This window comes from Ambystoma mexicanum, chromosome 2q (assembly GCF_040938575.1).
Source record: "Ambystoma mexicanum isolate Mex_15411 chromosome 2q, UKY_AmexF1_1, whole genome shotgun sequence".
Classification (NCBI taxonomy): Eukaryota; Metazoa; Chordata; class Amphibia; order Caudata; family Ambystomatidae; genus Ambystoma; species Ambystoma mexicanum.
This window is the reverse complement of record NC_090924.1, coordinates 1,202,088,210-1,202,111,293: the sequence shown is the minus strand read 5'-3', so window position 1 is coordinate 1,202,111,293 and position 23,084 is coordinate 1,202,088,210. Positions and strand designations below refer to the sequence as shown.

The 23,084-nt window shown below is 45.5% G+C and overlaps 1 protein-coding gene across 1 annotated transcript in view; it reads left to right on the top strand.

Moving 5' to 3' along the window:
* Positions 1–23,084, top strand: part of DGKB (diacylglycerol kinase beta) — a 3,560,883-nt gene that overhangs the window by 1,170,147 nt on the left and 2,367,652 nt on the right. The window contains exons 15-16 of the mRNA XM_069648599.1: positions 15,686–15,759; positions 20,348–20,422. Coding sequence (XP_069504700.1) covers positions 15,686–15,759; positions 20,348–20,422 — 149 coding nt within the window. The remainder of the gene's footprint in view (positions 1–15,685; positions 15,760–20,347; positions 20,423–23,084) is intronic.

Below are 23,084 nucleotides of genomic sequence, written 5' to 3'. Positions count from 1 at the left end.
TGAGTGCCTCGAGGAAGCTCGCAGGGAGTTTGAGGTGAACATGGGGTTATCCCTGCGAGACCTCGGGGCCAGGACAGAGTCCCGCCTCCAGGACATCGACATGGAGTTCGATGATGCCCTCGCCGGCAACATCACAGAGTGAGCCGCAGGACTTGCCCGCTGCCATTGTATATAGTTATATAGTTAGTGGTAGGTTTCCTTTTAATTATTTTTTTTTTATTTGGTTGTGATTGGACAATGCGCCACTTTTTTGTATATAGTTCAGTTTTTAGTTAGTTGACATAGTTAGGTTTCATTTGGTTGGGCTCATGGACCCGGGATTGTCTTGTAAATAGTTCTTCTATGGATTTTTTGATTTTTTGGATTTTTTTCCTTGGACATTCATCTTCTTTTTGTTGTTTTGCTTTGTGGTTTTTCTAATTTCATTTCCATTCTAGTTGATTTTCAATACATTTTTATTTTCATCCTTCAATGTGTCGTATCATCTCCTTACTTTCATGCATGTCATGTTGGTTGTTTTGACATTCACTTGCAGCCATTGTGTGTGACAGACATGTGTTCATTTGCATTATTTACATTGGGTGTGTAACATGTAATTGCCTTTGATATGTGGGTGGATGTGATAGTTGGTTGGGCCTTTTGGCAGGGGAGGATGGCCATTACGGACATGATTGGGGATTGTTGGGACCCAGGTGCAGGGGGGCATGGATGGGACATGGGCGAGGGCCTGGTGGAGGGTTCCCCGCAATGCTGGGGGGTGGGGGTGGTGGGGGACATGAGTTGGACATGGGTGGGGGCCTGCTGGCAGGTGCCCCACAGTGCTGGGGGGTGGGGGTGGTGGGGACATGAGTTGGACATGGGTGGGGGCCTGCTGGCAGGTGCCCCACAGCGCTGGGGGGTGGGGGTGGTGGGGGACATGAGTTGGACATGGGTGGGGGCCTGCTGGCAGGTGCCCCACAGTGCTGGGGGGTGGGGGTGGTGGGGGACATGAGTTGGACATGGGTGGGGGCCTGCTGGCAGCTGCCCCACAGTGCTGGGGGGTGGGGGTGTCTGGGACATGAGTTGGACATGGGTGGGGGCCTGCTGGCAGGTGCCCCACAGTGCTGGGGGGTGGGGGTGGTGGGGGACATGAGTTGGTGTTCATTAGTTCAAGGAGACATGTGCCTTTGCTGGGGGGCATGCCCATGTTGGGTGGGCTGCCTGCGGGACATGACCAGGGATGCAGGGTAGTCCCCTGTGGTGTGGGCTGCCTGCAGGGGCCGTGGAGGGTGTACAGGGAACACCTGGGAGGACCCACACTGTCAAATCACATGTAGGACTCCCCGGCACCCCTGAAATACACGTACCCTGCTGAAATCGCGTGTAAAACTTCCCGCGCACCCCTGAAATACACGTACCCTGCTGAAATCGCATGTAGAACTTCCCGCGCACCCCTGAAATACACGCGCCCAGGCTATTCGCGTGTGAAACTTCCCGCGCACCCCTGAAATACACGTACCCTGCTGAAATCGCGTGTAAAACTTCCCGCGCACCCCTGAAAAACACGCGCCCATGCTATTCGCGTGTGAAACTTCCCGCGCACCCCTGAAATACACGTACCCTGCTGAAATCGCATGTAAAACTTCCCGCGCACCCCTGAAATACACGCGCCCAGGCTATTCGCGTGTGAAACTTCCTGCGCACCCCTGAAATACACGTACCCTGCTGAAATCGCATGTAAAACTTCCCGCGCACCCCTGAAATACACGCGCCCAGGCTATTCGCGTGTGAAACTTCCCGCGCACCCCTGAAATACACGTACCCTGCTGAAATCGCGTGTAAAACTTCCCGCGCACCCCTGAAATACACACGCCCAGGCTATTCGCGTGTGAAACTTCCTGCGCACCCCTGAAATACACGTACCCTGCTGAAATCGTGTGTAAAACTTCCCGCGCACCCCTGAAATACACGCGCCCAGGCTATTCGCGTGTGAAACTTCCCGCGCACCCCTGAAATACACGTACCCTGCTGAAATCGCGTGTAAAACTTCCCGCGCACCCCTGAAATACACGCGCCCAGGCTATTCGCGTGTGAAACTTCCCGCGCACCCCTGAAATACACGTACCCTGCTGAAATCGCGTGTAAAACTTCCCGCGCACCCCTGAAATACACGCGCCCAGGCTATTCGCGTGTGAAACTTCCCGCGCACCCCTGAAATACACGTACCCTGCTGAAATCGCGTGTAAAACTTCCCGCGCACCCCTGAAATACACGTACCCTGCTGAAATCGCGTGTAAAACTTCCCGCGCACCCCTGAAATACACGCGCCCAGGCTATTCGCGTGTGAAACTTCCCGCGCACCCCTGAAATACACGTACCCTGCTGAAATCGCGTGTAAAACTTCCCGCGCACCCCTGAAATACACGCGCCCAGGCTATTCGCGTGTAAAACTTCCCGCGCACCCCTGAAATACACGCGCCCAGGCTATTCGCGTGTAAAACTTCCCGCGCACCCCTGAAATACACGTACCCAGCTGAAATCGCGTGTAAAACTTCCCGCGCAGCCCTGAAATACACGCGCCCAGGCTATTCGCGTGTGGAACTTCCCGCGCACCCCTGGAATACACGCGCCCAGGCTATTCACGTGTGGAACTTCCCGCGCACCCCTGAAATACACGCGCCCAGGCTATTCGCGTGTGGAACTTCCCGCGCACCCCTGGAATACACGCACCCAGGCTATTCGCGTGTGGAACTTCCCGCGCACCCCTGAAATACACGCGCCCAGGCTATTCGCGTGTGGAACTTCCCGCGCACCCCTGAAATACACGCGCCCAGGCTATTCGCGTGTGGAACTTCCCCCGCACCCCTGGAATACACGCGCCCAGGCTATTCGCGTGTGGAACTTCCCGCGCACCCCTGAAATACACGCACCCAGGCTATTCGCGTGTGGAACTTCCCGCGCACCCCTGAAATACACGCGCCCAGGCCAATCGCGTGTGGAACTTATCACGCACCCCTGGAATACACGTAGCCCGCTCCCCCAGGCCCGATCGCGTGAGAAACTTTACGCGAACCCCTGAAATACACGTAGCCCGCTCCCCCAGACCCGATCGCGTGAAAAAGTTCACGCGAACCCCTGAAATACACGTAGCCCGCTCCCCCAGGCCCGATCGCGTGAAAAAGTTCACGCGAACCCCTGAAATACACGTAGCCCGCTCCCCCAGGCCCGATCACGTGAAAAAGTTCACGCGAACCCCTGAAATACACGTAGCACGCTCCCCCAGGCCCGATCGCGTGAGGAACTTCACGTGAACCCCTGAAATACACGTAGCCCGCTTGCCGTGCTGGTACAGGGTTAGCGCAGCCCTTTGCGCTGGATTGGGGATTTTGATGGCTTTTCCCTGCGCGGAAGGCGTTCTTGGGGGCGTAACTGGCGCTGCTGGAAGGTCGCTGCGCCACTGTGCGCCACGGCTGGTTTTGGTGGCTGGAATCCATGAATACGCTGTGCGCGGAAATGGGTTTTGGCGCACGCGGCTGGCGCAGGGATTCGCACGCGCACACTGTGCGCCAGCCGCGTGCGCCACTTGTGCGCTGAATTCTATGAATTACCCCCTAAGTGTTGACTTAATTTCTGTAAGTGGTTTGGGGTTGTTGCATTGAGTAGTTTATAAAACATTTGACGGGGAAAGGAATGCTCAATTCTCCCAAAAATATAACTATATCTCCCATAGTGCTTTGCAGCAGAGCAGCCCTTCAGTTTTTCTCGATGCAAGCAATTACTGCTGTAATATTAGCGGAATACGAAAACGAAAAGTACAAAAAAAGGGATTTGGAGGAAGAAAACCGTTGACATTGCATCAGGCTATAGATGGGGAGGGGGAACAAGGATATCATGTGAAGTTAAGGGGTTGGGGATGGTCTGGGGAGCCAGTTACAGGTAGATGTTTTATCATCACTGGGGAAATAACAGGGTAATCTCGCAAGATTACCACAGTAATAACGCAAGACGCGTTCGGAAATAAAAATGCCTCACACAAAGCAAAGAGAGAAAGGGAGTAAGGGGAGGAGGCTAGGGAGGTACACATCTCTGAGGTGAGGGGTGGCCTAGGGAAAAGGAAGGAGGCATATTGGAGCGCCTGTGAGGACATTTTAATTTTTGAACATTATTGTTGTAATTATCGTGGGATCAACGGGGGAATGCAAACTGAGGAAAAAAATAAATGTGGGGATATCTGTTGTGATCACATCTACTAGGCAGGGGGAAATAGGCCTTTGTGTCAGTGGACCTGGTCAGTTGGCCCTAAAGATACTTATGGGTACAATATGGGAAGTGACCACGACCAAAGTCCATGACAAGTGATCTTGAAAGAAACCTAGTTTATTAAAATATATATGATGGGCATGGCCATAGGGAGTGCTCACCGGCCAGGGCCAAAGGCCATGGCTATTGGACCCCAATTAAACCTATAGGTGGAACATGTACAGCGGCCACACCCTAAGGCTGTGGCTAGTGGGCCTAAAGAAACCTATTGGTGCAACATGTACAGTATTCACGGCAGAAGGCCATGGCTAGTGGGCCTTGAATAAACTATGACAAAACGCTTGAAATTAATTAAAAAACACTTTAGTTAAGGAACAGTTAAGGTGATCAGATTTAATGCAACAAAACCCTAAAAAATCCTTGAAATTCAGCGGATGAGGGATGTGAATACCATCTTAACACAGCGTCTCCCCTGTTGCAAAGCCCATGAGCACATACATAACAGATGCGATTGACAATGACAAACAAAATAAGAAGCTGGCAAAATAGCTCAGTGGGCTGAGTACTCGCTCCTACATCTGTGTGCAATCCCAGCAAGGCCCTCTGAGCCTTTTATCCGTCAGAGTTCAATAAATGAGTACAAACACCAGTTGCGTGATATTGTATGTATATGCATTCTATGTAAAGCACTTAGGTGTAAGATCTATATAAATAACACATCATTAGATCCCAGGGGTCAACAGCCGGGGGGAGGGGAGGGAGAGGAGTGACGCCCAGTTAGGATAGTCATCACTTCCGGCATCTATTGTATTTCAAGGGTTTTGTTGCGTTAAATCAGATCACCTTAACCAACGTTTTTGAATGAATATATGTATATACATACAGGCTTCATATTCAGAAGTATATGTTCATACATTAGCAATCATTTTTTAAATGTTTCAGTCTGACACATTTTCATATTTAATGTCTGCACGCCTTCCCTCCAATTTGTCAATATGCAAACATAGCGGGCTAAACATGTCTGCGTGAGCTCAGAACAACATTACGTGAGTCAATGACAAGTACCCTTTGGTAAATTGACTTATGTACATCCTTAGCAGAGTGATTGACTTTTAAACTAGATCCCCTTGGCATGTTTACCTCTTCTCTACATATAATGCGTCCTGTTTCAGAGATACATATGCGCTCATGTTCGCTTTGTAAGATATAGTTGTTCCCTTGAACTAGGCTATACTTTTAAAACCATGGCTGAACAAGAAATACCACATTGTAGGATTTAAGATCAGCCGAACCTGTAATTGACTTTCTTTAAAAAAATGTTGTTTTAAGAGACCATGCCTGTCACAAAATAAAGGTGCATTGTTGCTCTGGTAGCTTGGTAGCTCAGACCTGCACTCCTAATTCAAGGCAATGACGGATGGCGAGGCGCATTCATCTTACTTCTTTCTCACTAACCAGCATAATGATCAGGATTATTATTTCTAATTAGGGGAAGTAATAGATCATGTATAACCTTAGGATGAATCTCATTAATTAACCTGAATCTTAAGGGACTCAAATGGAGGTGGTTAAGCTCTCTGTCTTTGTCAGACAGAGCACCTTAGATGTGCACTTTCTTCACCGGGAAGAAACAATTTGCCAGAGCTGCAATAAATAACAGAAATCAGAGCATTTATATGGAATATATATTTCTGTCAGTGTGTGTGTGAGCGCGCGACAAAGGAAAGCAGTAAAGGAGGCGTTTTAAATATAAAATAGTACATACGTCATGGATTTGCTTAACAATACATAGACATAGCTATTTACACACAACATCAACTATTGCTCGACTTGATTGTGTCACCTTTGAAAATGAAACGAATTGTTCAAAGAAACAGTGAAACCTCGGCGCATAAATAGGCTCTCATCCATGAATGATTGAATGATTGAACGTGTGCTTGGACTCATAGCTCAATATCTGTTGATTTCTCATGTCTTTATTATTATTATTATTATTATTATTATTATTATTATTATTATTATTTTTTTTTTTTTACATCTTTGTATGATTTTATAACACACAGTACAATGAATCAAACATTCCACCACCCACTGTAACTCCCCCTTACCCCCTCCCCCCACAGAGTCCCGAGAATCCCTCATGTCCATCCCACTCCCCAAAAAACAAAAAGGGTTTCATAGGTCATCCATAAAGATTCAACAGTTTCAACCTTTGCGGGCACCACTGCTCTCGGAATTCTCCTTTTAGGTATGTCAGCGTTTCTCCCCATTCAGTTGCAACGTTCTTCAGATTGTTATGGACTGCATATGTGGAGGGTGGACTGCACATGGACAACCTATGTGCCTATTATTATTTTAATACTCATATTGTTTTATTATATCTATAATTGGTTTTTGATTTAATCATTATTCAAACTCAAATCACACTCTAAATGCCAGTGATGATATATCATTCTTAACCGTTGACCATTTAAGACATGATTTTCTATGTTACTACATCTTAATGTCAATTGTGTTCACTCTCACCTTAGCAAGTCGTGTTGCCACACTCACACTGCTCTTGCCACATAACCTGTCATCTTCCAGTCACAAATCGTCTTAATCGATTGTTCAACACATTAAGCTCTCCTTTCACCAAGCCAGACTGATTATGGCCTTAAGTAACATTTTACATTCTTTGTTTACTGAACAATACTCTTTTTCCTTCGGATTTTGGGTGTTTCTGATTTGGCTCTTAACAGGTTCTCTTCTTCTGTGTCCATCTGTTGCTGTTCAATGATTTGGTCAAGTTCAAACGCCTCTCTGTTATCTCTTAGTAGGCACAAAGGCCATGATGTGAGTCTCTGACATGCCACTAGTGCATGAACGGCACGCATTTAGATGTGTATAGTCATAACCTGCATACCATTTTTTACTTAATTGCTGAGCCACTGAGTATCATGGTGCATCTCCAAATAATAAGGGATATAGAGAGAAAATATCTGAAGCTAATTAATTTCAGTAATTTAGGTAGTGGATAATGAGCTGTTCTTTAGGTACGGCTTGTTGCAATGCACCCACCATGCATTTAAAGGTCATACCACTGCAGATTAGTCTGGAAGATAGTAGGCATTGGACTGGTGCAAATCTCTTCCCGAGGTCGGAGGTGTCATAGTGGGGATATTACTGGCCTCACAGTAGCACGCAGTACACCAACTCCTCAATGCGATCTTCCCATCTGTCCTTCATCATATCTCTCTACCCTCTCTATGCTCATGGAAGGTGAAGGGATAGTTCACACATTATATTACGCAAGCAGGTTTCTTGTTGTGTTATGCTATTGATTTCACTGATGGGAGACTCAGATCTCTTCTGGCTACCAATCATCTGTACCTACAAACTGGAATATGATTCATGCCCAGATCATTCGCGATTTTAGCATAATCATCATGAAAGTCAATGACAACTCCCCAGATCCTGACAGTATTGCAGTAGCAACGTTGACAGATCAATATCCAGCATTCCAGAAGACACAATTGGTATGTCATTGTATTCCTCGGCAGGTAAAATTGAGAAACCCTGAGACACCATCCACCAACCAGGGCTGCATTGAGATTCCAGGAGAACTAGTGTTCTGTAATCCGGAGGGGGGTCGTTTTCTGGGATCATCTCTTGAGTATAACTAGGACTGGAAACTGTAATTGACCCACCATCTTTATAAAGTGCACCACCCTCCATATTTTGATAGGGTATTAGGGAAATTGTTTGGAAGCATTCCTTGTAGCACTTAATAGATGCATTGGAGAAGTCACATGAAATATAATGTCTGAAGCACATTTGAACTGCTCTCCCTTGATGATGTTGCTAACATGTTGTGTGCCGTCTTTAATCACACTTATATAGTCACTCCGTGACAGACGAAATAATGGCATATGAACCTTAGTGAATGTGATTTGTTTGAGAAGTGTGCACACTTCACACATGTTGTAAACGTGGTATCAAACGAACCATCAAGGTTGTGAACTATACAGCTCAATCACATGCCGCCATGCTCCCCATCACGTATAGCAGCTGGGCGAGATATTGCTCACCATGTCCCACATTTCCATGAAGTACTTTAACAATATCTCCCACTAATTAACACTCAGCTTCCTGCATGCAGTCAGCATACGCCTGAGTGACTCAAGCCTTTGCCGCTCAGTCTAGATTGCTTGTAATATGTTCTCTCTAAATGTTTCGTTTGTTTTCTGCACTCAAGTAGGTCGTATTTGAATGTTTCTATACAACTGCAAACATCACAGTTCTCACTGCCCCTTTTCCCTATTTCATGATGCCAGTCATTCAAACCAGTAAACCCAACTGTCTTCAGTCTTCTTCCCATTATACCGAACCCTGATTCATTAATGTCTTGTATTTAGTTTTAAAGGTGTATAATGGCTCCAATTTCGAAGTATTATCCCATTGTCTTTGCCACTTTCCCTCTGACCACGCCTTAATTTCGATGGGCAATGCTATATCAACATGATCCCTGTTGGTTGCCTCGTTAGCTGCTATGCCTTGCATTTCACATCCGACTAAAGCAACAGGATGGCACAGCGTCTGTTAAGTATGTTTTTAGATGTCTCTGTTGTAAGCATTGGAGAGTGATTAGTGGTAGATGACTGCAGACACAGCTGTGAGTGGGTAACTGGCAATGCTATTATTAGTGGGATGTCCCTTAAGAAGGTCAAATATTGTCATTGGAAATGGGATGGGCGCATAGTAAGATCCATTATGTTCAAAGCAATGGCACATGCAGGTGAACTTATTGGTGTAGGTTATTAAATTGAATCAAATTAGTTGTTGGAGAATTGGTTGATTTTTATTTTGACAGGTACATTTTGCCACATCTATATATATACGGGGGAACTGCTGCAGCCCCCCCTTTACTCCTTTACAATAATGATATCCTTAACTCCCCTCCCCCAACATATATATTCAGCAAACTGTGCAAAACAAATGGAGACCAATTCTCCTGTGAACATTTCGCACACAAAGTAATCTAACAAAACACCATCTTACTATTCATTTTCTGTCACTGGTGACGTTAAGTCCCCATAGTACACCTGTAAAACCCAGATTGTGTATTTAGGATCTAATTAATACATATCTGTACCATCTATAGGTGGGAAGATATGTGACCAAGCGTCTAAACTGCAGACTGAGCTCAAATCTCAGCTTCACCACTTACCAAAAGTGTGTGATCCTGGACAAATCATTTCATCTCACTGTGCCTTAGCTATTACAACTGGGAGCACCCAGGAGTGATTCAGTTTGCAATGCGGATTATTAAAATCCTCATTAATAGTTTGCTAGAATATACTACCAAAGCTATCTTGTATTTAACCTCTCTCACCACTAACGTTTCACACCCACCCCCCCTCTCTTTCAGGAGGCCTTGGCAATGCGATAAGTGATCAGTATAAATCCCTATAACATATAACATAGTTATTGACAAAAACAACAATTCAACAATTCTAGGTTTTGGATAGTGAACATGTTTTCTTTGTTACATTCGCCATACAAAGACACATTTTAAATCCCAAAACATCTGAGTTGCCCTGTAAATCTTGGTTACAGGTGCTATTGCTGATTTCTAAGAAGTTTCAATGAAAATCGTATGCAAACATGTTTACATTCTCTAATTAAACAGTCAAGTAAGAGTAAAATCATCACAAAAAAAGATAATGCAACACCGAGGAACAATTTTGCAGCAAAAACTGTTAGTAGCTTGTGCTTTAGTCAATGCACAGATCATGAAGAAAGTCCATTCTTTACTGCAATACTGTTGTCTACTTTCCCATGGCTATTTATAACGTTTAAGAATGTTATTTGCGGGTAAATACAACTAATTTGTGTTTATATTACAATGTTTTTTATAATGTTGCAGATAGGTTCCAGTGTGGGGTTTTCAAAACAGGTGTGCATTCTAGTGTTTCAGACTGGACGCTATGTTTAGAAACTGCTTCGCAGGCACTCCTCCTAGGTGCGTGCCCTTCTTTCCCCATGTTTTAGCACACACGTGAATCACAGCTCAATATATAACTGGCTAAATAGTTCTCTCCTGGGCGCCCAAAAGGAGCACTGCAAAGATGGCCACCTAGAGAAAGAGAGTTCACTGCTGCAATTCCAGGTTTTCCCCCCAGAATTCAAACATACTCCAACCGTAAATATCCCATAGTCACTATGTCGGACACCAAGACGAAATCGGGTCACGTGGGGGCGTCACTATGAATTGGTGTTTGGGGTGGCCTGAGAGACTGCATAGTGAAGCAGAGGGAGACGAGCATCATTCTCCATTATATAAACTGGACATGGGTCTCAGAGTGCAGAGGGCCCACGTGGGGACGAACAAAAAACACAACACGCTGAGCATGGTTATGAGGGTGGAGAAAGGCGTACTGTGTCACAATGGACTAGAGAAGCATGAAAGCACAGGTACTCAGCCAGCCTGGAGCATGATGAGCAGTCCTCCATTCATCCAGCGCACCAGGAGTGTGATCAGGAAGGCGAGGGCGTCTTTCCTCAAGTGTTTGGAATAGGAGCAGGATAGGGTGGCTAAATAACTGTGCTACGTAACACCAGTGGTGCTTGGAGAGAAGTGAAGATCATTCAGTACCCAGACCTGCGCAGAGCTTTCACCACTGCCAAGGTGCTCATGCATTCCCACAGTGACAAGAACTTCCGGAATTCACCTAGATGGACAGTCGGGTGGGTGGGCAGTAACTATGCAGGGCTTGACAGATGATGAATGGACTTGGCCATAGATATTGGAAGGCACGAGTCATCAAGATGACAACAGCTGGGCAATGGCTTTGCTGGAAATGGGTAAACCAACAAGGCACCAATGGTGACAAGGCAAGGGAGGGGATCAGACGGCGGACAGAGGAAACAATCTTACTAGGCCAGGTGACATTGAGATCGCGCAAGTGAAAGGGAATGGGGAGGGGATAAGTGCCAGGGGGAGGGGGGCAGTGCTGAACATGGGATTAAACAATACAAGAAGTGTGGCCAGCAGGGAGCAGGTCCAAAGGTAAGTGCAGACAGCAGGTGCACAAAAGTGCAGGTAGCGGGACTGTAGGGTTACAGATGCAGACCCAAGTGCAAGGGTTGCCAGGAGGCAGTGCAGGTGTGCAACTGGACGGGCAGGGTCCTGGGCCCGAACTCAGGGGGTAGTCAGGTGACCAGTGCAGTATCGGATAGGAAATCAGCAGGGGAGAGGAAGAGAGAAGGCAGAGGCAAAGAGGAAGGTCTTCAGGTGCTTCTGGAACCGAAGATGGTTCTCCTCAAGTTTCAGAGAGGTAGGGAGGCTGTTCCAGAGGGAGGCCCCAGCCAAAGAAAGAGATCCACCACCAACTTGTTGCTTGGGGAAGCACCTAACCCAGAGGGAGTTGGAGGTGGAGGAGCGAAGAGCTCGAGTAGGAAGGTATTTACGAAGAGAGAGTTGGAGGTATTGAGGACGCAGGCCACAGAAGGCTTTGTGGACAATGCAGAGGGTCTTGAACTTAATCCTTGCAGCCACTGGGAGCCAATGCAGAGATTTCAGTGCTGGAGAGATACAATCCCTGGGCTTGATGCCAAGGACAAGTCTCGCAGTCCTGTTCTGGATAATTTCCAGAGGGCTGATAGTAGAAGCAGGGAGATTTAGAAAAGGATGTTGCAGTAGTCCAGCCTAGAGAGAACCAGAGCTCTAGAGACAGTGAGCTTCTGGGGGAAGGAGGAAAGGAAGAATACCCATGAGGAGGTGAAGTTGGTAGTATGACTTCTTAGGGACATCAGAGATGTGAAGAGAAAAGGAAAAAGTTGAGTCGAAGATGACCTCGAGGTTCTTAGCCTTACAGGTGGGAGCAGGAAGAGGGCCAAGGGAGGCCGGGCATAGAGTGACAGGAAAGGAGGGAGCAGGTGTGCCGATGAGGAGGATCTCCATTTTACTGGTATGAGGCAGAGATCGTTGATGGCACACCACACCTGGATAGCAGACAGAGATGAGAGAAGGAGAAGAGGTGGCCAAGGGGAGCCTGAAAACAAACAGCGTGACATCCACACAGCACTGAAATTATGGCAGAGGGTGGCAATGCAGTGGGTGAGAGGTGCCTGGTATTGGTTGAACAGCCAGGGAGAGAGGTTTGACCCCTGGGGAACACCACAGGTAGAGTATGAGAGGAAAGGAAGGACCCAACTTGGATCTCGGAGGGTCGATCAGAGAGGAAAGAGGTGAGCCAGGCCAAGGCCTAATCAGCGGTACCCAGGTTATCACAGAGATAATTAATCAGGAGGGCAGGGTTGGCTGTGTGAAAGGCAGAGGAGAAATCAAGTAAGATGAGGACAGAGGGGAGATTATAATCGCGGTTTGCAAGCAGATCTTCACGGAAGTCTAGGAGAGTAGGTTCTGTGCTTCTGGCTGTTCTGATGGTCATAGAGACAACCAATAGATTCTGTGTGAGGATTAAGCTGAGAGATTGCCATCTTTTCCAGGAGTTTGCCCAGGAAAGGCGTGATGGAGATTGGGCAATAATTGGCCAGGCAGGAGGGGATGGCTAAGGGTTTCTTGAGAAGAGAATGCCTAAGAGAGTGCTTCAGGAGAGAAGGGAAGGATCCAGTGGCAAAGGAGTGGGTGCAGAAGTCATCCAGGGCAAGAGCCAGGGTGTCAATGTGGTCCTTGACGGTTTTGGAAGCACAGGGAAGATCCTGTTTTGATGAGACTTTCATAGATCAGACTTGTCTGGAAAACGTTTCTGGGCATAACAGAGGAAAGTCAGGGAAAGAGGGAGGAGAGGTGGCCGTAGGGGGACAGAGGTAGAGGAGAGAGTAGAGGGAGAAGGAGGAGAGGAAGAGAGGGTGGACAGAATGTCAAGGGTTTTAGAGATGAAATGAGAAGCCAGGGCTGTGCAGAGGGGCTGGTAGGGTACAGGAGAGGTAGAGACAGCAGCGGGATTGGCCAGCTCCTTGCAGATTTTAAAGAGTATGGCCGAGTTGTTAGATACCACAGATACGCTGACTTGGATGTAGGCTATCTTCTTAGTGCAGACTGCGAGCCGGTATTGCCTTTGGAGCAGGTGGCAGGCCAGTTTGTCAGAGGATGCATAAGAAGCTAGCCCTTTTCCTCTCTGCCACCCTGCTTTTGCGTTTAAGGGTGACAATGTCAGAGTCATACCAGGAGTTGCACTTGGCTTTGGGCTTCAAGCAGATTCTCATGACAGGGGCAAGAAGATCAAGAATATCATAGATGGAAGAGTGGAGCATAGAAAGGGCTGTGTCAGGATGTGAGTCAGCTAAAGGGGGAGGAGGGGGAGAGAACGTGGCAATGAAAGCCTCACTGATACAAGCATCATGGGTAGGATGACAGAGGAGGTAGGTACAGTGCTGTAGTTGGCTTGGCCTGAGGGTTAGAGAAGGAGAGATGGGAGGAAAGGAGAAAGTGATCACTCCAGGAGAGAGGGGTGGTCAGAGGGATAGGAAGGGGGAGGTCTGAGGAGATCAGAACATCCAGAGTGTGCCCTGCAGAGTGAGGCGGACCAGAGGGTCGATTAGAAAGAGAAAGAGAGAGTCCAGAGGAGGGACAGGAAGCATCCAGGTGGATGTTGAAGTCTCAAAGAAGGAGGAGTTGAGTGGTCGAGGCCAGGAGGGAGGAAGAGAGGTCTTCCCACTCAGAGAGGAAGGAGGTGATCTGACCAGGTGGCTGATAGATAGTAGCCACGATAAGAGAGTGGCCAGGAGAGAGAGAAAGCCTGCAGACAAGGCATTCGAAAGAGGAGTAGGCCTGCACAGAAATGACAGAGGCAGGAATCTGCTCCGGGAAGATCAAGGCTACATCCCCTCCAGAGCGGTTGGATCTGGGTGCGGAAAGGGTCTTGTAGACATCAGGGAGGAGAGTGAAAATCTTGCAACACAGCTGGCCGTGAACCATGTCTCAGTGAGACAGAGGACATTGAGGTCAAGTTCTTCCAGGAGGCGGCAGATGTCAGAGGAGTGTTTGACAGTTGAGTAAGAGTTGAGAGTGGCAATATGGAGAATGTGCCAGCCTTGAAAGACATCCAGGGAGGGGTACAAATCAGAGGTATGCCCTGCAGAGGTGTAGAAGGAGCCTGAGGGGGGCAGAAGAGGAAAGAGGAGAGGGCAAGGTAGACAAGGAGGAAGCAGAGGGAGGAGGAAAGGCAGCCGAGGGAGGGAGAAAAGGGACAGCAGTAGAAGAAAGGAAATTGATGAGGTGCGGGAAGCGTCTATCAAAGAGAAGAAGGTTTTCCTGAGTGCCATGGACCAAGACGGTGCCATTCAGGTAAACATTAATGATGACCTTAGACGAGTGGAAGGGAGCCAGGAGGGCCTCCCACAGTGTGCCACCATTAATGGGAGAAGAAGAGAAGGGAGAGAGCACAGAGGCCATATGAAGAGTCCATAGGCGAAGGAACGACAAAGAGGATGTCAGTGAGGGTCTGTCTGGAAGGGTTGGAGACCAGGATTTCCTTTTTGAACTTCTTCCTACCAGACCTAATGAGGAGAGCAGGGTAGTCAATAAAGAAAACAGAGAGCACCATAGTGTAGGTGGGGAAAGAGGAGAGATGAAGAGGTGTGGATGAAAAGGTAGGGGATGGGAACTACGGGTGGAAACAAGGAGGGGTGCAAGCAGACAAGACAGCTAAAAGAGAACCTACACGAGGATGGAGCACAGCAGAACACCAAACAGTATGCAAACCAACAAAGCAGTTGATAATTGAAAACCTAGAAGACGGAAGATTGCAGCAGAACACAAAGCAGTACAATGCAACAACACGGAAGTCAGTGAGGAAAAACACAAAAATAATATACAAAGAGCAGCGCAATCAACAAATGATAAAGTAGATCCGAAGCCATGCGGAGTCAACGCAATGGATGATTGCATGGGGCCACACAGGGAAGGGGGCGGGAAAGCGTGAGCAATACGAGGATGGAGATGGCAAGGGCATGCACACGTGAGGTGGTACGCAGCTTGCGCAGAGGCAATGCAATGGAAGATTTGAGGGGCCACACAGGTAGGGGAGGCGAAGCGCAAGCAATGCAAGGATAAAGGTGGCGAGGGCATGTACAAAACAAGCAGGGATAGAGGGGCATGGGGGAGTACACAAACGTGGAATGTGAGGGGCAACGCAGGGAAGGGCACAGGGGGGACAGGAAGGAAGGGTGAGAGGGAGGTCCAGGGGGGACAGGGGAGGAGGGACAGCAAGGAGGGGAGTGGGGCTCAGGAGGGGAGGGCGGCTCAGGAAGGGAGAGGGACAGCAAGGTAAGATTCAGACCTGATTAGAATCTACTACTGTAATCTCCCTGATAATGAGTAGCATATCTATACAATATTGATAGAATGCATACTAAATAAAGAACACTACAATTGTTTGGCTTGATATATCACCCAGTACTCATAAGTATTAACTTCAGTATATCTTTTTTCTTTCAGATCACACCAGTTTCAGGCACTCACCCTCTTTTAGTTTTTGTAAATCCTAAAAGTGGTGGAAAACAAGGAGAAAGGTATGATGTTTTATCCTACATATTTCAATACGATTCATAATTCCATTCCTAGCATAGACATTAACAGTAGTTCATTGGAAGTAAAACTGATACATTGTTATATGTTTAGTAGGTAGGGAGTACTGAATGAAGAACGCAAACGAATTATCTTGGTTTTGCATGATATGTTGCCTCTGTATTACAGAATATGTAAATACAAAAGATACCTACTCGTTTCATTTGGCTCTTTGTATACATTATTTCATTGTATTTCCGTTTGTCAGTTCATCAAGCGGAATTATATACCCATGTACTAACTCTGCCTGACTTTCCTACTACATTCTGTGCCTTGTCATTTTGTTTGTGATCACACAAACACACACACACTCACGCACATTCACACCCACATACACACCGACACCTCTTTCTATTTATACTAGTTTCTATCTTTCTATATGTTTTTATTTGACTCTGTATATCTATCTGTCTGTCTATCAATGTATAGAAATATTGATACATTTATTTTTAAAGCACTCTAAAGATGTCTTAAGTGAAGGTTTTATGGACATATAATGAGTGCTACATGCATTCAACAAACAATTGCACCACCATCCTGTCATGGTGTGCAGGGGACACCTCTCTGACAAAAAATAGCTGCAGTTGCAGTTCAGCGGCAGTGCCTATAGTATTTATTTGGATTTTACTGCAATGTTTACTTGCATTCTGCATGTGTGCCTAATCCCTGATCCCTAGAGATTAGGTAGAACAGAATCCTGACTCTGGGCCACAGGGATCCTAAGAAGCGAGAACAGGGATTGCCCTCATTTTGTCATAGGTAAATAGGCTCACCTGGCTGACAGCAGAGATTACATCCTGGTGGATTCCTTTTCTGGGTGAACAGCTGTACTCTAAGCTAGACCCTACAGTGTGTCCCTCCTAAAAGCAAGTGATGTCATCACTTAGGTGGATATTGCATCCATAAATAAGGCATGCATGGCACAGATATGGCAACATATGGTAGTGAATATCCCCCCCCCCTTCAATTTGAAGATGCAGCACAGGTCAAGACCAGATATGACCAAACATGTAAGGAAAAGAGAAAAACCTGGGAGGAGTGAAACTGAAACTAAGACCTTGCGAGAGGGACTGGAGACCAGAGAGACATAGAAATACTGTGGACAGATTCATCTAAAACCAAGACTCTGCAAGGAAATACCTAAGACCTGGGAGAAATAGAAATACCCAGAATGGGTGCACATGAAACTCAGATTCTGGGCGGGGGCAGGGGTACCAGGGACCTTCGAGAAATAGAAACACCTTGGAGGGGTGACCCTGAGATCAAGACCTCACGAGGAGCAAATAACCACTAGAATAAAAGGTCTGAGGGACCACAGAATCCAGTCTGGGCCAAGAACCCACGCCACTCACGGAGGGTGGGAAACCACGTTAAAACAAAACTGCCAGAAGGTCCATGCAGGGTCATGGAAATCCATTCTTTCAAAAGATCTGAAATGCCCTACAGGGATTAGCAAGAGATAACAGTTACAACATTGGATGATTTACATATTCAAACCTCACATTTAAGGAACACACTCTAGAATCTAGAAGTTAAGCAAAGATTTGGGGAGTGAAATAGGTGTCCCTTTTTTATGTTTTTCCTATTGTTAGTAGTAGAGACAGAAGGATAGAATAGCTTTGGGTAAAGGACAAGGCTTATTTGTGTAAGACAGTCTGACCAGCATCCATTTATTATTTTTTAGAATATGAACTCTACATCAGTAGAGATGGAAGAGGCATTTTTCTTACTTTAATGAAAGTGACACACTTTAAAACATGTCTTCATGTCCATCACCTATGGCTGGCTTGCCACAAGGTCAATTCTCAGAAATGGGGCATGTGAAAATAGCACAAAGAACGTGCTATGTTTATATGCCCCATTCATGGAAATGTGCAGGGCACCTTATTTTCAAAGGTGAGCTGCACATTTCCAAGCGGACCCTGCTGCCCCTTGCATGCATCTGTGCTGGGAGAATGCTGCCAAAATAATGTAAAGAAAGACCGCAGCTGTTGTTTCATGTAAAATAAAATCCAGGTCGGTGTCAAGAATGACTCTAGACTGGCGCAGGGAACTTGTTTGATGTTTGTGCACTTTTCATAGTGCATCCTACCTCTGAAATTGGGATGTGAGGGAAATGCCCAGAAGCACCCTCTAGAATCCCAGGCATTAAAATACACTTGTAAGTCAACGAAGGCACCAAATGAATACATTGGCCCTTTGGGAATGGAGGCATGTTTTCTGGCACACATGAAGACGATGCACTCGTGCGTTACTTCCTTTTCACCAGCAAAACATTTGAGAATCTGGCGCTTATTGCACAGCTCAGATTTGTGCAAACATGAAAACTGAATCTACTTTTGGAACTATGGCACACCGTATGATAACGGTCACTGCCAGATATTCTGGTTTAAATAGGAAATAATTGCCATCATGAGGATTCAGGGTAAAGGGAAAGTACCTAGACTCGATGATTTGTCCATGAGTTGCTTTGATGCAGCTAAAAACATATTATTGTTATATTTTTAGCTCTTTATAGCTACTGCATTGAGGAAGCCACCATATGAAGCACATTGCTAAACGCTATATCTGATTGCCAAATAATATAACACGATGGATGCTTGACACTCACAAAACTACATTGGCCTATATGGCCAATCAATAGCAACATCTAAATGTCCATACGCTGGCACCTTAGCTGGTAAAGAAATGTTATCCTATAAAATCAGCTAATTTCTCTGAGCCAGATTCCTCCATGCCACACATTATTGGAGAGAGTTCTATTGTGCCCGGCTGTAAACTGAATGCTGATCAGTCTGTGGATATGCCCCTGTCTAATTGTCTCATGAAGGTCAATGTGCCGGCACTGCCATGTTTTGGCAGGTGAACACATATCCAGTTAGCTTTCTTTCTTCCTTCAGTAGAGGAAACCTTAAAGATGTACCCCTAATTTGTTTGAAGGAATTGATCCCCTAACCTGCTGATGTGGTACGGTGGGTTTGGTGCAGTTAGGATTAAGCTTTCTATCAGGCCTTAAGCATCTGCTTATTCAATGCAAACTCGGATTGAACATTGCATTCCTTTCTATGGCGAAATAAAACAAATAGAATTTGATATACCAAGAACATTCTTGTGGGGGATCAGATGCCATGGCTACCCAAATTATCACAACTCATTCATTATAAAACTTGCTAGAATGTGGTTTTATCTGTCCCCTGTATTGATTTCTGTATGATACAGTTATCAGAATGTCTATTCACCATTGTAGAGCGGCCATCTCAAAATGACTTCAGTAGGTGTTAAGCTTCTGATGAACTGATGCCAATGTACCGTTCACTCAAGATCTTGTTGATTACTGAGACTAAGATGCAGTGCGTTCACACATACAGCCATGTGGAAGTCGTGAGACCAGCCGCCTCATGAATACATGGTTTCTTGTTAAACCACGATCTTCGTATCTTCGTCCTGAGTCGCTAAGATTTGCATTGGAGAAAACCAGGATTTCACCTGCAATCTTTCACCAGTTTAGCAAAGTCTAAAACTGCAGCAAGTGTAGAGATGCTCTAAAGTGCTCCAGGCATCTCCAGATTTACCAAAGGTTTTGTGAATCTGGTGTAATGAGCAGGTGCAAATCTGCAATGCCCACTGGCGTCCCCTGATATGTTTTCATATACATGTTTGTGAGTCGGGCTTGTCGTTTTAAACCTTGACAATGTGTTTGTGTTTTCTAAGTCACCTTCTGACCTTAAACTTTGGCAAAAAAAGTATCCAATAAAAAAATCTTCTTCTTGGAACTCGTGTGTTCTGTACTTATTTTCAACAATGTGGCTGTTAAGTGATCACCGAGCAAGAAGCTCAGTTATGCATTATTCTTTTGAAATGCCAACAGAGGTTTGTTGGACGATGGTACAGGGGCATCTAGATGGATAACATATAGAGCAGTATTCTTTTGTAATGCCAACCAGGCAGGTTTGATCTTGGTGAAGTGGCTCCCAGCATTATTATGTTGTAATGTGAAGACACACCCGTTGTACTTTGTTGCAGTGACACCTATCTTGTTAACATTTGTTTGCAGCTGGATGTGTTTCTTTATTCCTTACTTACATCTCAACATGTGATGCACCCTTCGTATCTCTGACAGTGACAGCATTGTTTGCACTAATAAGAGTGTACATTCCGACTATAACTCTGTACGCTTGCTCTGCCGTTTGATTACACTCCATTTTTCTATTGTGCTTATTAAAGGGCCCTTAATATAATAACACCCTATCATGTTTCTAACATCAGTTGTGACACATCTCATATGCTAAATTACAGTCAGCAGACAATAGATCCTATTTGAAAATAGATCAATGATATATTTGGTAAATGTGAAAACACCGACTGTACATAGCAACAGAATGCCTAGCTTCATGCTGTAGATATGTTTAATTGCAGCATTAGGAAGATAAAGTAAGAGCTAATCCTGATACTCTGTGTTTTACGTGTGTGTGTTTTATTTGGTAATCGTTAAGAAGATTCCAATATATTTCTACATGTTGTTTACCTCTGCAGAATATACAGAAAGTTTCAATATCTTTTAAATCCACGTCAAGTGTATGGCCTTGCTGGAATCGGACCAATGCCAGGGTAAGTCAATTTCCATCTATATGCATCCCTTGTTTAAAAAGGACACAGGTTGCGTTAATTCTTAATACATGAAAATCGAATAGATCTGCAGGCAAGACTAGTAATGCACACTAGAGTCCACTGCACAGAATGTAGGTGCATGCACGTATATTTTTTTAATAGGCTACTGCATGGAAGCAATCGTCTGTCTATTCAATACAGAAGGCTGTTGTGTTTGCTTATGCTCTTTGATGCTTTGGGCCTATGCAGCAAGATTCGTTCGTGCTCTGTTGCAAGGATCACGCATGAGATGTTACCGACCACCTTTAAAGTAAGCTGCGAGCTCATTTTGTTGTCTGGGACAAGCACATGATCAATATTAAATCATTTCTTTCAAAATGAAATGTGTGCACTGTGCAGACATATGCATCCCTTGTTATTTGAGCTAGTGACTAATGCCCAACTTTAATATGTCAATCACCACAGATTTCAATGTGACCCTTTAACTGTCCTTTGGAAGTATAGATACGCACTAGAACGCCTGTCTACATGGAAGTCCCTATTTCCTAATCATGCATGGCAATCGCTCTGTTTTCATGTTTCCCCTGCAATGTGCTCACAATGGGTTCAACCGCTAACACAATTAGCAGGTAAAGCGGGGGAGCAGGGCTATTGGGAAACTCTTTGACACAGCAAGTAGTCCACACCAAAACTACCACATGGCTCCTCAAGGGATTGAACCTAGAAGAACATGATAGGCCTTTAGGAGGTGTAACCTGTATTGTAGCCTCACATATTTATCTAAATGAAGCAGTCTGTAGCAGAGGTACAGCGTTTTATTTTGTATTTGTATTGAATATTAAAGGATAGTTCCGGGACTTTTTTTTTATTGTCCCTACGGTTCGGCCATGTGTTTTTAAGCATAACTCGGTAGATCGTAGAAAACTTTCCTATGGACCTTACCCGACTTTTCGTCCATTAACGCACTCGAAATCAGCCGCCATTTTCTGATAATCCTATCACTTGCCGCATCGCCCTGGCTCACCTGCTTTTGCGGCACTAAATCAAATCCCCCGCCCCTGAAACAGACTTTATCAAAACATTCATATTCCCCGCCTCTATCCGTGACGTGACTGTGCTGCGTAGGCAAACGCGCCCAGGCGTCTTCTACGCGACTCCACACAGAACCCGGAAATCAACACAGATCAGCTCACACAACACAGCGCGCCACAATTCGCAATATGAAACTGTACTTTTAAATCAAACCGCAAGATTATAAATTTGGTAAAGTACATTTATTTGACATCAAATGTTTAGAGAATATTCTGCGATTTTCATTTTTATTTGCTCTCGATCCTAAATAGTTCGTCTTGAGGCAAGCGATGTTCGTGTGCAGTAAACAGGGTGTTGGTTTACGATAAAATAAGCTCTTCGGTCGCACTGATAATCGCATGGCTGTTCCAACAACGAGGCACTAGGCCACCACAACGGTCTGTATGTTGCATCTAGCCGTTAGTACCGCGTAAGGGCATACTTGTACTTGGCGATCGTCCCATAAAATGGTCAGGGTGGTAACGTTGTTCACGCGGAGAAGCAACTGGCGGCTGTAGAAGCCGTCCGCCGGTGTCTGGTACTCGTGACACAGACAGTAGTGAATGATGTACCTAAAAACATAAAAAATGAAATTAGTCTCACCATCAGATCTTTATTAAAATTATTCATTTTATATATTCGGTCGGGAAATTATTTCATAACTAGGACAGTGCAACTGGGTTTTAAACGTCAAGGGGGGGCTGTAGGATACTGAGACAGTCCCTCAGTGCAGGGGTTGACAGGGAGTGCAGGTGGAGAGTGGAAGGGCCCAGGACCGAGATCGCAGACAGTGGACCAGTTGTAGCAGGGGAGAGGGAGAGAGAAAGCAGAAGCAAAGGTTTTGAGGTGCTTCCGTAAAAGTAGACGGTTCTCCCCAAGATAGTGCGCGGTACAAAACAATATGCCACATAGAACGAACAAGTACAACTTAACCCGTCTTTAAAGCTACTGTATAGTAATTAAATTGCGGTATAAACTCATCTAAAGAGTTACTTACATTATATTTGCATTTTCCATTGTGTCTGTGCGTAGGGCAGCCCCGAAATACCACTCCTTCAATGCCGACGTTATTTCTTCTAATGAACGAACATTAAATGGCTTTCGTTTCTGAAATTCTATTCATTATCGTTTCTTACGTGGTCCCGGCCTGTCAAGGTCAAAATACAATAGAACCTTATACTGAGTCGTGGGCCATTCTGGCACCCGAGAAAAAATCAAAGCAGCTGACCTTCACTTTGAACGAGCACACATTCCTAGTTAGATACATTCAGTGTAAGGCATTCTCACAGGACTTGAAATTTACACTCCATCTTTGCATTTTGTCTGCGTGCTTTGCAGCCCCACAGAACCATAAATACGGAGACATTCTATATTTTTTGAAAAATGATTTATATTACTGTTTGGTTTAATTTAATGCGCAAATGAACAAGGTTGGATAGATACACATATTCAATGGGCCTGCGACATGAGGAGACTCGAGAGAACAGACAATCAAATTACAATCATTTAAACCGTGATGTGTATTTCTCAATGAGTTCTTCTTTAGGTGGACATGGAACAGAGGCAATGTTGGGTGGCAATGCAGTTGTCC